The 17,929-nt window shown below is 39.0% G+C and overlaps 1 protein-coding gene across 4 annotated transcripts in view; it reads right to left on the bottom strand.

The window, feature by feature from the left end:
• Positions 1-725: 725 nt before the first annotated feature.
• Positions 726-17,929, bottom strand: part of TENT2 (terminal nucleotidyltransferase 2) — a 74,544-nt gene continuing 57,340 nt past the window's right edge. For 3 of the 4 annotated variants that reach the window (XM_073344141.1, XM_073344140.1, XM_073344142.1), the window contains 3 exons: positions 9,471-9,562; positions 4,714-4,793; positions 1,865-4,140 (listed from right to left, as the gene is read on the bottom strand). In XM_073344141.1, coding sequence (XP_073200242.1) covers positions 3,922-4,140; positions 4,714-4,793; positions 9,471-9,562 — 391 coding nt within the window. In that variant the 3' untranslated portion in view covers positions 1,865-3,921. The other variant, XM_073344143.1, reaches the window with a different exon arrangement.

Genomic DNA, 17,929 nt, shown 5'->3' on the forward strand with positions numbered 1-17,929 from the left:
GTCTTGTGTATACATGTTCCTTTCTAGATCTTCTATTTCCATAAAGTTTTGTACTCTGTAGGCATAGGAATAGCTAGTGCCTTTTTAAACATTGTATACACACATCTAGAGTCACTAGAGAATCTTTGAATGCTGACATTTTGTGCAACAAGTTTTCACTGTTTTATGTAAAGCCATTTGATCATACCTCTTCAACGTATTTAAATAGTGAGTGACTCATTCAGACCAATTTTATCATCTCAAGAAAAGGAAACAAAACCTGATTTAGAATAAAACATTTCAGTTTTATCTGCTTGATTGCCATTGAACTACAGATTAGATTAAAGTTATAGAAGCAAACTTATTTAAATAAAAAATTAAATGACAGATTAGAGTGAGACCTGTACAGTAAATGATTTTAGAACAGGCAACAAGCTGACCATTTAATCCTAAACATTGGAGTGTTTTGTAACTTTTTAAAAAATTCTGTAATTAATGAAGCATAAATAAAAATTATCTGCAACTTGGAGATATGAATTCAAGAATATGTTAAGAATCCAAATGAGCATTTTGAGAAGCCTGTAAGGACTACATTGCACATACATATAAAATTCCAATAGCCACACATAAATTTTTGGTTTTGGACAAGACAATCCTTAGCAGACTTCTCATTCTACACAATCACAGGGAAGTAGAAAACATTTAGAAGAGCTCATGTGAAATAAGAGCAAAAAGAAACAGAAAAGTTATCTGTATTTTCCATACATAAACTTTATTCCACTGGACACCATACAAAATATTAAACTTAAGAGAAAAAAAGAAAATATTAATTTGACATCATTGAGAAGTAACAATTGTAACATATGAATTGGTCTGCAATAACAAGTACATGAGAGGCACAAACTGTGCTACAGCAGGTCTAAAAGAAGTTTCACTGTGTTTTTTTGGAAAAGTTAAAATTTTCAAGATTACTTTTTAAATTTCAATTTACAGCAGCCGACCAATTTACAAATATTTACAGAAAATCAAAACAAAAACTTGCCTTATTAGCAGCTTTTCTTTAAGCAGCCATCACTACTACTTTGCATATGGAAAGGAAACATTAAAATATAGATATCTGACCTAATCTGTATAAACATTAAGCATTTACATACATTGGTTTATCATGGATTATTTCAACTGTTTTGTAGTAGCTCTGCTGCTCAAAAATTCCAGTTTAGATTATAATTCCTGTGACCTGGAGCATAACAACTAGGGGATAATTTCATTTTGATAAATTGTTCCATGTAAGAGGGAAATAAAACTGGAAAGTGCCAAGTAGAGCAAAAGTGCATACTGCTTGAAGCAGTTGTAAAGCACAGCCTACTTATTCATCAAGAAACGTGCAATGTGTGCTATGTTTTAAGCTGGACTTTTATACATTGCTTAGCTCTTCATTTCTTTACTTCAGTGTTAAGTGTGGTCGAATTAACCATTACTTAGTTAAACGTAACAACAATTTAATATACTCTGATACCTTCCCTAAAATTAATTAAGTCCTGTGGTCTGAAATTTGGGTCATAATAGTCTCCTATACAAGTCAATGGTGCAAGGATTTTTAGAAAACCCATTTTTGAATGAATAGTTATATTAACAAATGTCATAATAAAATATGCAATCTTTCTTATAAACATTTCCTTAACAAAAACTTGAAAGAGAAAACACTTCATAAAAAACTATGGGGAAAACTGCATCGTGGTTTTGATATTGTTCTTTATATTTCAGCAGACTCCAGTAAGAAGAAGAAGAAGGAAGCCAATTATCTTTTCTGTATAGTTGCTCTTACAGGTAGTATACAGTTCAAGTCTCTCTTGTCTCGTAATCTCTGCCATGACTGAGGAAAAAAAGTTACAAGGTTTTTTAAAAGCTATTCTCTTCTATATCACCACCTCCTTTAAAACTGAAAGAGGTAAACCCCACACAGATCCACAAAGAGTTTTAAACAGTTTTGTTTTCCTCACAAATTTATGAGCAGCATCAGGTACTTATTTCTTTAAAAAGATTGCTTACAGTAAGAGGGAATCTGTAGTAAGCCAGACAAAAAGAAGTGCACTTTTGAGAACAAGGGCTAGTCTACGCTCAAAGCGCTACATCGCCACTGTCGCGTGTACGGTGAAGACGCTCTATGCCGATGGGAGAGAGCTCTCCCATCAGCATAAGAAATCCACCTGTGAGAGGCAGTACCTATGTTGACAGGAGAAGCTCTCCTGCTGACAGAGCGCTGTCCATACTGGTGCTTAGATCGGAGTAACTTACATTGCTCAGGGGGGTGACTTATTCACACCTCTGAGCGATGTAAATTAAACTGAAGTGGTAGTGTAGACCTGACCCAAGTAATTATGTTTTCAGGGGACAAAGACAACTTGTGAAGGTGGGGGTATTAGTATATTTTAAAAGAACTAAGTCTCTTATAATGTTCTGTCTTTAAAATGGTTAGGTACCTTCACGTTTCTGATTTTGGAGACATACGCTAAATATCTGAGGAGCTATCCCTTGCTACTTCCGAAAAAGAAGAATGTGTCCTTGAAATTGGTGACAAATTATATTATCTCTATTTCTGTCCTGGGTTACAGAAGTAGAGTATGGGATTAGGTGTCTAAGGCCCTGATTTGGCAACTGACTTTATATAGGCAAACCTTGTGCCAGTGTAGAGTCAGTGCCTTTCAAGAAAACATTTCACAGGCTGGAGCGATTTTCAATGAGTTATGCACCAACCTCCCCCTTGGGGCTCCTTTAAAAATCCGAGCCTTAGAGGTTATTTGTAAGTATGTGCATCTTTTTAAATAATTAATATAGTTGACCCTTATGGTGCCTAAGCAATTTATTTAATCATTCATTAAAAATGGACTATTTTATTTACATATATTATATGGTGCTTAACACTAGTGGCTTCACAGAAATAAAATATTTTGTACAAAAAACCCCAAATACTTTATATAACTTATGAGGTCACTAATATTCTCACAATAAAATCAAGCTTGCAAACTGCCCATATTAAAAGCCCAGATCTGACCACTTGTGTCAGTAGATCCTCAACTGATATCTTGCCCTAACACCAAAAGGAAAAAGGGACCGATGTTTACAGCATGCCCAGAAAGTTTTCCAGTATGGGCTCTCTCTTTTCCACTGCTAATATTCAATAACATATTTAAAATCATAGGACAAATATACTGTGCCTAGAACTATATAAATAGTTATAGAATCATGCAAATGTAGATTTGGAAGAGACCTCGAGAAGTCATCCAGTCCATCCTCCACACTGAGGCAGCCAAGTATACTTAAGACCATGCCTGGCAGATGTTTGTCTAACCTGTTCTTAAAAGCCTGCAGACAGAGATTCCACAACCCCTGTTGGAAGCTTAGTCCAGTACTTAACTATCCTTCTAGTCATAAAGTTTTCCCTAATATCTAACCTAAATCTCCTTTGCTGCAGATTAAGCCAATTACTTTTTGCCCTACCTTCAGTGGACAGAGAGAACAATTGATTACTATCCTCTTTATAACAGCCCTTAGTCTTCAAATATGTTATCAGGTCCTCTCCTCAGTCTTTTTGCAAAACTAAAACACACACATTTTTAAACTTTGCTCATACAACAGGTTTTTTTTAGATCTTTCATCCTATTTGCTGCCTTCCTCAGAGAACACAAAATGCCTATGAAATGTAACAATATTTTAAAAAGCAGAAAAGTATTTTACTCGTGTTTGTGACACAGAAAGATACTCAGTTTTAAAAAGACTAATTCTGCTTGTTTCTTGAATTAGAAAAATCTGATCTTCACTTCCTTCTCTTTGTCGGAGAAACATGAACAGTGATACCTGCTATGAAAAAATCTCAATGAACCCGAAGTACCAGTGCAGGTATAGGTACTTAATTCCAAACAGATATGTCACAGTCAAAGCAAACTATGATGGGGAACAGGGATAGGAGACAGGAGGTGGTGAGTATTTGCAGATTAAGCCCAAATCTGAGGCCCAAATCTTACATTCCAAGTAAAATCCACATCTCTCCACCATCAGCGGGAAATAGGGAAAGTTGCAGGTCAAACAACAGTCATGTCTCACTACAGTTAATGTTCTCCTCAGATTGTGCCAATAACCCCTTCTTGCTGAAGAAGTGCGTACCTGATATTTAAAATGTGTACAAAGAGCAGAAAAACAACTTGTAAACTACTGGAGGCCATATTTACCCATGATAGAAGGAGAAGTAAAGGCTCAAACTATTTTTTGTTCCATAGCTCCCTTGCAGATTCCCATAAGAAACACCACTGAATCCAGGAAAGGTTGAAAATGTTCTATCCGCAAAACATTAATAAGAAAGTCAGGCTAAGACTTTCAAAGCTGACTAAGGGATTTGGATGCCCAGTTCTCATTACAATTTATCTCTGCCTTGGAGTCCTGAATTTAAACACACAGACCATTAAGAAATTTTCATTTTAGGTACCCACTTCAGCATTAGCCCTGCCCTTGCATGCGAATGCACACGCACACACAACAAAACATTCTCACTTCATATTTCTCTCCTTCTACATATATTGGGATGAATGCCTATTACACAGATTCTCAAGTGTAAGGCAAACAGACCTCAGGCCACCACTGTAGTACACAAATCCACTGACCCTCTCAGTTTTCATTTTTTATTCCAAAAACTTTTTAGCAGACAAGAGGGCTACAAGAATTAATCTGATGTATTTTTACCTTTAGAAATTCATCCTTGATAATGTCAAACTTCTGCTTTTCATGTACAGCCCTAGCTGTGTTTGTTCCATCAAAAGGCTCTGCAAGGTTAAACGTAAAAATTTAAGTGTTAAAAAACCAACCTTTACTTTATCTTCACCTGGTAAACTACTCTGTGAGAAGCAGAGGATAAGTCAATATATTGTCACTTTCTATGAGGACTTTTAGCAACAGGCTGCATTTTCCCTTTCTGACATGTACTGTGCAGGTAACTCTCATACCATAAAAACACAACACTAATATTCTGCAGTTGCAGTAGAGATTGTTGGAGTATTACTCCTTTAAATGTAGATACCTGACACTATCAGCAGGAGTATTAATACAGGTCTTCTATCATGTGCTTTCGTCCACTGTACAAGTATTTCAAGTCTTATAGAAGTCAGCAGCCTATTCAGAGTCTCAGAACAAGGAATAGAGCAGCCATATCCTTAACTAATGTCCTTTGTCAGTTCATAGACCATATACTTCTATGCCATTTTAAATATATTTCTGAATATTCTAAATAAGGAAGGTCCTGTTACAATCAATAGTGTGTATTATACATCTAAATATGACTTTGTGCAACTGTTCTGAAAGGTCCATGTACAACAATGTGCTTATATCAGATCTACAAGCAATTACTTTCTCTTATTATGCTGTATCTTTTGCGACAAAATTATACAACAGACAGCAGTGGTAAAATATGGTATTTTTCTTAAACCAGAATATATAAAAACAAAAGCCCTGTAAAATATTTTTAAAAACCCATCTTTCAAAAAAATTTCTATTCTTCCTACTATTTTTGTCTTTTTCCAGTTGACAATGTATAGTTTTTCTCGTTTGCTTCTAATGGACTAGAAACCAACATGACTTTGGCCTATTATTTGTCATCCGCATAATCAATATCAGCATAGTATTCATAAAATGTGTACTCCCCTCTGCAGTAGAGCAAATATACTATAGGGTTAACCATGCACAGACCACCTTTCAATTTCACTGCAAAACATGTTTTAGAATCCAGTCTTTTTACACTTTTCCAGAGGACAGTTTAAGTACACTATGGTGTATTATGTATTTCATACTTGTAAAGGTACAATAGCCAATGACAGAGCCCTGAGGCAAAATACAGTCCTAGCTAGATTAGTCTCCTTTTAATATGTCAAATTTTGGATCTTAAACTAACTTTCTTTTTAATGGTTTAGGAATCCTTTTAATTTTAGTGGATGTGAGCACAAGAGTTTTATGAAATACATAAATACATATAAGATGTGCTGAAAAAAATACTATAAATGTCCATATATATATTGAGCACAATATTGGTCACAAACAGTTTTGTATTTCTCATATGTATTTTTAATTACAGTAGCAATGATGCACTTGTGACTTTCCAAAGTATTCATTTATGGCCTGTTTTTAGGATCTTTATTCAAGAAAAGCAGTGTGGTGGAATGGACTAGGTCCCGAGACCCCTGCTGGAGACCTTGCAGTCCTGCCTCACCCCACCCCACCCCAAAAAAGAGCAAAGGAGTAGTCCTCCAGGCAGCCTAGATCAGCTGCATGGGAAAAAAAAAAAAAAGCAGCAGCAACAGAGCAGTCAGTTGTTGCCTGGAGCTGGAAGAGAGAGAACTGGGTTCCTGGATGGCTGGAAGAGCAGCAGGACCACGGACAGCTCAGTGTGGGCAGGCGTGAGCTCAGGGAGGGCTGCTGAAGACCAGGGGGGCTAAGAAGGAGCTCCTGGCAGACTGCAGGGACCAAGCAAGGACTGAGCCCAGAACCTAGCCAGACCAAGTGAGGGCACCGCGATGGGCCCTGTTGGACTGTTATAGCGGGCAGTTTTTCTGGGTAAGAAGCCTTAGCGAAAGATGAAGACTGTATACCTTGGAAGGGGTTTGTTTGTTCTATTCCACCTACAGACAGTGTGTGAGATTCACTGAAGGCTGAGTCACTGAAGACCTGCTGATGAAGCCATCGACCAAAGGGGTGGGTGGGAGGGGTGAACGCTTGCGAGAGGTGGGTGCCACCCCGTTCCAAGAACTGAGAAACGGCAGGCTCACACTCAACCAGAAGGGGGCGCTCGCAAGAGGTGAGGGTACTCGTTTAGAAGCTCTCATTTACCTCACGGGGATTTTGCCAGTATAGGGACTATAAGACTGGGTCCTTTCATTATCAAAACCATCCAAATTACACTCTAAATTTAAATGAACTTCAGTACTCATAATTCACTAACACAATGGGATGACTGGTTTTCTTTGGCATGGTTCTAGAATTTTTTTCCATCCTAAAAATAGGTTTAAAATATTTCACTGGGTGCTTACTAGCAGATTTTACTTTACAGTGAGATATGCCTTTATACTGGATCAGAATATTGGCCATCCGATTCACAAGATGTTCAGCATTCTAAAATCTAGACACAGAATTTCACACAGTGACCTGTTACTACAGTGAATTCCAAATGCTGATTATATGCCATGTGAAGTAGCATAGTATTTCCTTTTATCTATCTGAAATTTGATGCTGATTATTCTGTAATATTAGTTAGGAGCCTCCAGGCATTCCATACTGCACCCAAGATCATAAAAACTTTAAAATGACAAGTGAGGGGCTGCAAAGCCTTCCCAAGATTGTCAGGAAGCTGTCAGAGTGCAGACTCAAACCTTTCCCATGCTATGCTAATAAATGACAATAAAAATTATATTTTAGTCTCCTGTCAAAAGAAAAACACTTACTGGAAGACTGGGCAAGAAGAATTTTGCAAGATTATGTATGCAACATTTTAATTAAAATAAATCAACTGTAAGTGTCCCTCAATGTTTCCTAAACATCAGAAAGTTTTCAAAGGAAAACTCCAGTATAATGTAAATTTTACTCATTAATCAGAAGAATAATTCACTAAAAATGAATGTCAAATATAAAATAATCAAATTGCCATCCTGACAATTTGATGGGGGGGAGGGATAGCTCAGTGGTTTGAGCATTGGCCTGCTAAACCCAGGGTTGTGAGTTCAGTCCTTGAGGAGGCCATTTAGGGATCTGGGGCAAAAATTGGGGATTGGCCCTGCTTTGAGCAGGGGGTTGGACTAGATGACCTCCTGAGGTCCCTTCCAATCCTGATATTCTATGATTCTATGATTGAGAAGAGGACTAAAAGTATTTTTTCATTAGGAAACATTAGAATCCAGACAGTTTAAAACCTGCCTTGCCACTACCCTTGAAACAATTTTTGAAAAAAAAATCTACAACTGCACAGCTGTGTTAAAGGCTTATGGAAATGAGACTAATACTGGCCTGAATCAGATACAGTGCAGACAGCTATTGTGCAAGCTTCTCTAAAAACATATGCAGTCCAGTCACTCATATGAGCTACAAGGGGATGGCATGGCACACGTGCAGTTAGGTCAGCACTGAGGGCCATGAGGGGCGAAAGCATTCCCAATGTGGATAGAATCAGTGATTTAAGTACTAAAACTAAGACATCACCACTGAGCATGAGCAAACTGAGATTTTTCAAAGGCTTATAACTTGGCCCAATTTGGGCAGATTTTCACAGGAATAGCAAAAGAGACGTCCTTGACACAAAGGACCCCCCCACCACCACCACCAAATTCTGACTCCCTGCTCCAAAGCACGGAGGTGCTACATCTTCTCAAAGAAAAGGTTGCCAGAATTTTAACAATTCAAAACAATGCAAAACTATGTATTTTTCTCTAGCCTTGTTCTTGGAAATGGCTAGACCATTATGGCTGAAATGTTCTAAAAAAATTCAGCCTGAGGCAGACGGACAATCAGAATAGAAAATTTGAATTTGCCAAAATTATTAGCAACTGAAAAAAGGATCAGTGTGACAGGGTGTACAAATCCCACACTGGGTCCAGTGGGAGGGGAGTCCTGCCCCTCCCAACCTGCAGAGCATGCTCCAAATGGAGAGGAACCTTAAAAGGGAGCAACTCAGCTCAAAAGGGGGAACGTGACAAAACCAGCCTCAGGGCTCCAGAGTAAGGGTACTGAAGAAGCCTCCAGTGAGTCAGATATTGTCGTCTCTCACAGGGTCCTGGGTCACAGGTCAGAATCCAGTTAGAAGGAGGGAAGGCCCAGGCTCCCCTAACAACTTCCCTTGTTGCAGGAGGGGCCAAAGCCTCACCCCACTCTAGTAAGGAGAGGATAGGGCATCGAAAACCCAGAGGTGAAGCTAAGCCACGTAACAAGGGTTAGTAATTGGACAGAAAGCCCTTCCCACCAGGAGGTGAGAGACTGGACACTGGGTGTGCTATCCACTCGTCCACCTGATCCTCTGAGAACTATCAAAGTCATATAATGGGTAATATCACGCATCCTTAACACTAAGCAACATTATCAGCTCTGCCTATAACAGTACCGTAAGTGAAAGATAAACTGGGAGCAGTCACTGAATAAAATAATATGTGAAGTGAAGCACAAGGTATTATAGGACAATGGTTAAAAAAAAAAAAAAATCAATCACTCAAAGGAGAGAAGCCAACAAATATTTCCACTTTAGTCACTTAGGACTTTGCTACATAGTTGTAAGACAGTAATCTATCTTGGGTATATTAACTTTTCCACTGAAATGTCATATAATATATTATGTATCTGCATGTATTATTGAAAATGCCTGAAATAAGAGACAAGCAAAGTCTATGAGTGACAGGCTAACTTAAATCAATGCTATCAAGGAACTAAATATATGAAACTGAAAACACAAAAATTGCAGCTTCACACTTCACCTTCTACACAAATGAATTTGTTTCTCCATTCAATGCCATCAGGTCTTGGAATGGCTCTGGCTTCACGAACTGAAATCATTTGGCGGCTCCAGCTAGAGGAAAGGAAAACAATTTGCAGACACTTAACACAGATTGCTTTTTGAACCATCAGTACATGGTTACACATAAAATAGGTAAAGTGCTCATACAGAGTTATGACTTAGGAATTTCAGAGGATAGTAGTTCGAAGTAGCAATATTTTTTTTGGTGTTTCTAGCAGGGGCTGCTCTAGCCACAGACAAACTAGGCCACTGCCTGGGGCAGCCAGGCCAAACTTGAGTAGCAGTGCAACCCTGTACACCAGGTTCCAATGCCACTCAGTCAGATTTGACTGGCTGCAGCTCTCTCTCTCTTGATGGAGAGACAGCCAGACCACACCTGAGTGAATAGTGTTGTGACCTAGTGCTTAGCTCCTACTCCACATCTACCATAACTACTGAACTATCAGAAGGCTCACCGCCTTCAGCCCAGAAAGTCTAATGTAGGGTGCATGCCCCTCCCCCACTTGAGAACTTCTGCTGTAGGGGGTAGGAGTGGAGTGGCACACTAAAATTTTGCATAGGGTGGCAGATTGTCTTGAGCAGCCTCTGTTTCTCTTCAGAAAATAATGGAGATCAGTCTTCATGGCAATTAACCATTTTGGCGAGTGGAAAACATGAGGGGGAGACAAGAGGCAAAATTTTCAGACACACATTAAAATAAATCATCAAAACATTTCAGCAATACAGAACACCACAGACCTCAATGTACATTATGACTTGGTGGTGAAACGCTTTCTTAAAAATAAATAAATAAATAAAAATTGATCCCTTCACAGCTCAAATCTAGGGTGTCCAACATCCTGTTTTAATTTAAAAAGACAATTAGAATTTGAGACACTATTAAAATTCTAATTAAAACAAGCCAAGCTGACCAGTGTAGGTTGAGAAGTAGGGGAAGGGCACGGTAATAAAATTAGGTCTAACTGTGGCTATATAGTGGGTGTCATTAAAAATGTCCAACATTTAATCATAATATACAGTACAGTAGTTTACTCTCAGATTGGTGAAATTCATACTTGTGCAGAAAGCCTGCACAAAGCCTACAAGCAAGGTAAGGATATGAGAGAACCTTTACACTTTTTCCTCTCAAACCTTCTGACTGTTTAAAATTGTACATCAATGGAGCCATGAGAATTTACACCAACTGAGAATCTTCCCCCATAGCTTTACGGAAGACTGTATTCAAAATACTTTTTACAAACTAGTTCTTATTCACGACTTCAGACTAGACACCTGAAAAGTTTCAGCTTGTGAAGTTCAGCCACTTGAGTTAAGTGCACATCCATCTTTATTGCAAAAAATATATTTTCACTCTTCCATAACTCAAAAAAATACACATGTTTAACAGTTTGTTGAAACTTCTCATGGGGTTGCAGGACAAATTGCTTAATGTACAATTTAGCTGAAATACTTCAAACAACTTAGCCACACATTTTTACATATTTAAATTTCTCTTGATTGACTGTTCCTATGCAACAACAAAAGTATAAACGGTAAATATGTCTAGCATTCAAGGCCAGCAAAAACTTTAGCTCCTATCCATACCACCACTCTAGTAGCTCCTTGCATCTCCCACTAGTTTTCACAAATTAGGGAACATTTATCAGTAGAATATAAAGTATTGTAACTAAATACTGTAATGCCCATGTCAAATGAACAACATAGATTTACTAATTCATTAACCATGTAGGCAGGTTGAGAAAGGGCTTCAGGCATACGGGGCGACTTGAAAAGATGCAGTGACCACAGTATTATTAGCAAGGTTCCACTGCAGTTCTAGAAAACATGGGTCACAGAGGAAAGAGTAATATTAGACACCATCATTTAGCTCTCACCCCAACATGGCTATAATGTCTTATCTTAAACAAGCTAAAGAGAAGAGTTATGTAACAGAATATCTAAACTGAGCAGATCACAGCAGGCAGTGAAGCCACTTTGCTGCACACTGAACATGATACACATTCCCCCTCTCTCCCCTCCTTACAAATTATTGAGGTTCTACCTGGCTTCAAGATAAGCAGTTGCATCTTCAGCAAAAAAAAAAAAAAAGGGAGGGGGAGAATATTTTCTATATATTTTATTGCAGAAAAATCTAAATATTTTAAGCTGTTCTATACTAATAAGTGTTTGGGAACAACGATGTAGCATTTCTAGTTGTTTAAATCACATTTTGCACTTCACTGAATCATGACAGTAACTACTCTTAGTTGATATCCCCATTTACTATTCATTAACATTGTATTCCTACTAAAATTAGGAGTCTGAATTAGAATTGAACTATTCACAACAAGTAATTTATTTACTGACTATAGACTTTTTGGTTTGTAAAAAATGTTTACAAGTTTGTTCGCTATTTGTAATTGCTCAATGAGCATTTTATGCAAATATATTTCAACCTATGAGTTTAAAATATGCCCTTTGTTTCAACTATGTCATCAGCTATTTCTGGTGTCACTGATCACATGATGTTTCTGTTCTCTGAGCAGCAGACAAACATTTCAAGGAAAGAACCACAAAGATTTCACGACAGCCAGGCAAATGCTTCTGGTACAAACTTTTGCACGAGCACATTATGCATTCTTGTGGACAAAAAAAGTTACTTACACAAATGTTCAAAGAAAATGAACAAGTACATTGTGAATACATTCAAAAGCAATTAACTATTAATTTAAGTCAGTGTTCATTATTGCATTATCTTCCCAGCTGTATTCTGAATAGATGAACAGAGCTATGAACTACTCTACTTGTTATATACTTTGCTCTTCCTCACACTCCAAAAATGAAGATAGAGATCACACGACCAATCCATACTTATTTTGTCATCTCTAACCAAATACAGCTTATTCATAGGATGACCTTAAACCCATAGCCCAACATCAATTATGTAACTCAAAAACACTTGCTATAAAAATCAGCACCCCAACCCTTCCAAGGGCATTTTAGAATCTATTTTTCATCACTAGGGACTACATAGTTTCAAGTAACATGTCTTCATTATACAGTTTTTTTTATTTAAAATTCTAATTCAGAAGAATAAATTCTGAAAGCAAAACATTTTCACTTTTCAATAAACAGGTAAGATTTAAAAAGAAGATTGCATCTTTCATTGTGCCTTTATTTAGTCTCCAATTCCACAGCAAAATCCACTGGATATAAGCAAGGCATTTATCAAATCAGCCCTTGCTTTGTTAAAGAGTGTTTGCCAAGTAAAAACCTGCTGCCTTCACTCAGAGCTGTTGTGTGAAATCAGACACGAGGCTCGTAAGAGGGTCTGATAAACAGAGAGGAGTTTCAGTAGATTATTTTCTTTTGAATACACTTCCAGACTACTTTACACTGTGCATTAGACTTGAATATTCTGAAAGTACAGCTTTGATAATTTGGAATAAAAAATTATGTTCTTTGAAGAGATTCCATTTACTTACTAAAAGTTCACACTTCAAAAAACATTTAAAAACACATCCTCAGCAAGTTGAATTATGTACAAAACATTATTAGAGTGAAATTTAATCAAATGCAATCCAGTGTATGAGAATCAAATTGTGTATTGTTTGCCAATATTGCTGCATAACAAGTTTATTTAAGCTTTTCCATGTGTGGTACTTCTGGGACAATCTTATTTTCCCCTCGATTATTTCATTTATAATTTGTATTACAGTGGTGCCTAGAGGCCCCAACTGAGACTGGAGTCTACGCACTGTACAAACACATTTTAATAGACAACCTCTGCTTGAAAGAGTTTACAGTGTAAATAGACAAGACAGACAAACAGTGAGAGGGTAAAGAGAGACATAACAAGGTGAAGTGACTTGCCCAGGATCACATAGCAGGACAATGGTGTAGCTGCAAACACAACCCAGCTCTGAGTTCCAGCCCAGTGCCCTACCTACTGGACCATGCTACCTTGGTCATAAGAATTACTTAATTCTACCGGATATGATGTATATAAAATTTAATTTAAAAATCCACTGTCTTCATTTAGAAACGATCTCTCAAACTGATCACCAAATAATATTACATTGTTCTCCCTCCACCCAAAACCCTGTGACAGCTGACCAATTAAACACTCAAGCCAGGTAACAACAGTGTTGAGGATGCAGATGAAACTTTAATTATGTCCCATTGTGAATATCCATTATGATACAATTTTCAATTATACGGTCATACTACTTCTAAATCGTATATTTTTCTCTATAACACCTATATTGTGTGTTACATCTTGTAATATTATGTATTACTCTGTATAGGCCAGAAGCTATGAAAGCTACTTATATGAATTCTACATACAAATAATTATTCTTTAATCTGTACTATGTTGTATAATAGGTCAATAGTGAAAATTCGCTGGAATATATAGGCCGCCTAAGTATGAAATAAGTGCATAGTTAACTACCTCCTCCCCTGAAATGCAACTAAGCTGGGAATGGGTGACAGGGGATGGATCATTTGATGATAATCTGTTCTGTTCACCCCCTCTGGGGCACCTTGCATTGGCTACTGTCAAAAGACAGGACACTGAGCTAGATGGACCTTTGGTCTGACCCAGTATGGCCGTTCTTATGTTCTTAAGGAAGGCTCTTCTGCTTGTTGAAAAGTAGTATTGTATTGTGCATGCTGCTGATTAAATTACCATATATTCTCGTTCATAAACCAACTATTTTTGGTAAAAATGTGACGCAACGAAGAGCAGGGGTCAGCTTATAAAACGGGTCTACGGCAAAATTTGATGATTTTAAACTCTTTGGAATCATTGAATATCTAATACATTGTCATTTTGTTTACCTGGAGCGTCTGCAGGCATGAAGCCCCTCAGTTCCTTGTGGCCGCGGTTTGCTGTTCCCAGCCAATGGGAGCTGCAGGAAGTGGCACCACTTCCTGCAGCTCCCATTGGTTGGGAATGGCAAACCACGGTCAAAGGGAGCTCCATGCCTGTGAACACTCCAGGTAAACAAAAACGTCCCGACCCGCCAGCAGCTTGCCCTGGCTGGCTGGGAGCTGAAGTTTGCCAACCTCTGAAATATACGGTCGGCTTATGAAAGGGTTATACAGTTTTTACCATTTTTACTTATCCATCTTGGGGGGGTTGGCTTATAAACGAACCAGCTTATGATCAAGTATATACGGTATTCAATTATATAGAGAACTGAAAGATCATTAGAAGTATTGGAGCATTACAGTAATGAAAACAGCATTAAGTATGTAAGAATGAAAAAATATGACAGGAATCTATATGCTGCAAAAAAGTTTGATATACTGTATAACATTTGTCTTTTTTTATATGAATGCTCAACCATACAATATTCACGTTCTCTTAACGTGAGAATTTTTTTAAAATAAAAACTCCCAGGTTTCATTATTTTCTTTTAAAGGAAAATATTCCAGAATGATATCACAACATGCTCTTGGAAAACTGAAATAATTCATGCTCTTCTTGAAATCTTGTCCTCTCGCAGTTTCCATGACTCTGTCCTCTCCTCGTTCTTCTCCTATCTCTAATTGCTCATTCAATGTATCCTTCGGAAGATTCTTAATATAGGGTTCTAAGGGGCTTTGTTCTTGGTCCCCTTCTCTTCTACCGCGATACCTTATCTCTGGGTAATCTCATTCATATTCACAAATTCAACTACCATCTCTATACTAAAACTCACTGATCTACCTCTCTACTCCAGACCTCTCCTTCTATCCAAATTAAAATCTTGGCCTGTCTCTCTGACATCTCTTCATGAATGTTGAGCCATCTCCCCAAACTCAACATGACTAAAACATAGCTCTTAATCTTTACTACCTCCTCTCTCAATCACTGTGGACCACGCCACCATCCTGCCTGTCACTCAGGCCAGTAATCTGGTAGAAGTCTTCGACCCAAGCCTCTCTGTCTAGGTTCTCACATCCATGTCGAAATCTTGTGGATTCTTTCTGCATCACACCTTCCCTATCTATCCACATAGATAAAACTTCATCTACGCTATTCTCTCATGTCTCAGCTACTACAACATCCTTCTCTCTGGCCTTGACAAATGAAATCTTGCCCTATTCATATCCATTCCAAATGCTGCTGTAAAAATCATCTTCCTAGCCCATCATTATGACTGTCACCCCATTCTTTGCATCCCTCCACTGGCTTCCCCTTCTTTTTTGCACCAAACATAAGCTATTTGTTTTCATTTTCAAAGCCCTTCATTGTCTATCTTTCAATTTACTGTTATGAGGTCAACTCCTTTCTCCAACTGACTCATGATACAGAATACTCCAATCAGTCAGTTATTACATTTTCAAACAAATATCTTTGTGCTTTCCCCCATGCTGCCCCTCATGCTTGGGAGCAGCTCACCATGAACATCCACAAAGCTACCACATTATCCTCCTTCAAACTCTGTTTGTGATGCTTACAAAAAAAACTTGTCAAAGGTTAGGTGGCTGATATGCTGAGACCACTACCTATCATGCTGACCAGTACTGTCTCATTGTTCCCTTGTACAGCCCATCTGTTGTCTCATTTTACACTTAGATTTTAAGCTCTGTGGGTTAGGGGCAACCTTTTTGTACTGTGTTTGGTCACCTAGCACAGAGAGGTCCTGGCCCATAACCAGGGCTCCTATGCACTACAGTAATATACATTTTAAATTAAAAATATACCTTGAGTAACTGTTGTTCTTCAAGATGTGTTGCTCACGTTGATTCCAATTCCAATGTGTGAGTGCCACATGCACAGTAGCCGGAAGGTTTTCCCCCTAGTAGTATCAGTCGGGTCAGTTCAGGTGCCCCCTGGAGTTGCGCCTCCATGGTGCCGTATATGTGGGTCCTGACGACCTGCTGCCACTTCAGTTCCTTCTTTCTGGCACTGCTCCGACAGAGGGACAGGCAGGTGGATCTTGTAATGGACATGAGCAACATCTCAAAGAACAGTTAGTTACGAAAGGTAATCGTTTTTTCTTTGAGTGCTTGCTCATGTTGATTCCAATTAGATGACTCAAGCAGGAACTTGGAGATGGGATTGGAGCTCATGGGTTCGCTGATTGAAGTGCCGCTCTAGCCTTCTGAGTAATGGCACAGTGGGAGGTAAAAGTGTGGATTGAGGACCATGTCACAGCTGTGCAAATTTCCTTGATTGGAACCTGGACCACGAGTGCCGCTGAAGGTGCCTGCACCCTCATGGAGTGCGCGGTCATGGCGGGGGCAGGTACTTTAGCCAGATCGTAACATGTCCGGATACAGGATGTGATCCGCAATGAATTCTTTTGGGAAGAGACTGGGAGACCCTTCATTCTGTCTGCTACTATGACGAATAGTTGAGTAGCTTCACCAGTTTGATATAAAAGGCCAATGCCCAGTGAATATCCATAGAGTGGAGGTTTTGCTCTCGGCTGTTGGCGCGTGGCTTAGGGTAAAAAACTGGAGGAAAAATGTCCTGATTAACATGAAACTGGGAGATGACCTTCAGGAGGAAGGCTGGGTTGGTCGAAGCTGAACTTTGTCCTTATAGAAGACTGCGTAAGCAGGTTCGGATGTTAGGGCATTAAGCTCTGACACCCTCCTGGCATCACCAGAAATGCCACCTTCCGTGAGAGAGAGAGCAACGAGCATGTCACTAGTAGTTCAAATTGGGGCCCCATTAGTCTGGAAAGAACAAGGTTAAGAACCAGTCTGGGACTGGTTGCTGTACTTGAGGGTATAACCTGTCAAGTCGTTTAGGAAAACATCCAGCTATCGGATTGGTGAAGACAGATCGGCCAGCCACGCCTGGGTGAAAGGCAGAAATGGCAGCCAAGTGGACTTCTATTGACGGCATAGAGAACCCTTGTTGCTTCAGGTGCAGAAGGTACCCAAGATAAAAGGCACTGACAAGTGCATAGGAGACTTATGTTTCTGCGATGACCAAATCGCGAATCTTTTCAATTAGGCTAGGTAGATGGCCATAGTAGACTGTTTCCTATTACCAAGGAGGACTTCCCTAACTGGATCAGAGCAAGCAAGCTCCATCGGATTTAGCCATGGAGCTTCCAAGCCGTGATGTGGAGAGATTCGAGATTGGGATGCTGAAGATGGCAATGAACCTGAGTTATCAGGTCCAGGAGCAGCGGTAAAGTGATCGGAGTGTCCACTGACAACTTCAGAAGAGACGTGTACCAGTACTGACATGGCCAGGCTGAAGCTATCAATATCACAGAGGCTTCATCCCGTTGAACCTTGAGTAGGACCTTGTGAAAGAGTGGAATGGGTGGAAACAAGTAAAGGAGGTGGTCCTTCCAAGAGAAAAGGAAAGCATCTGTGATTGAGTCTGGGATGTGAGTCAGGAAGGCGCAGAACTACGGACACTTCCTGTTGTGTCTTGTTGAGAATAAGTCTATTTGGGGAATTCCCCGCTGCTGGAAGATGGTG

The sequence above is a fragment of the Lepidochelys kempii genome, chromosome 5 (assembly GCF_965140265.1).
Source record: "Lepidochelys kempii isolate rLepKem1 chromosome 5, rLepKem1.hap2, whole genome shotgun sequence".
Lineage (NCBI taxonomy): Eukaryota > Metazoa > Chordata > Testudines > Cheloniidae > Lepidochelys > Lepidochelys kempii.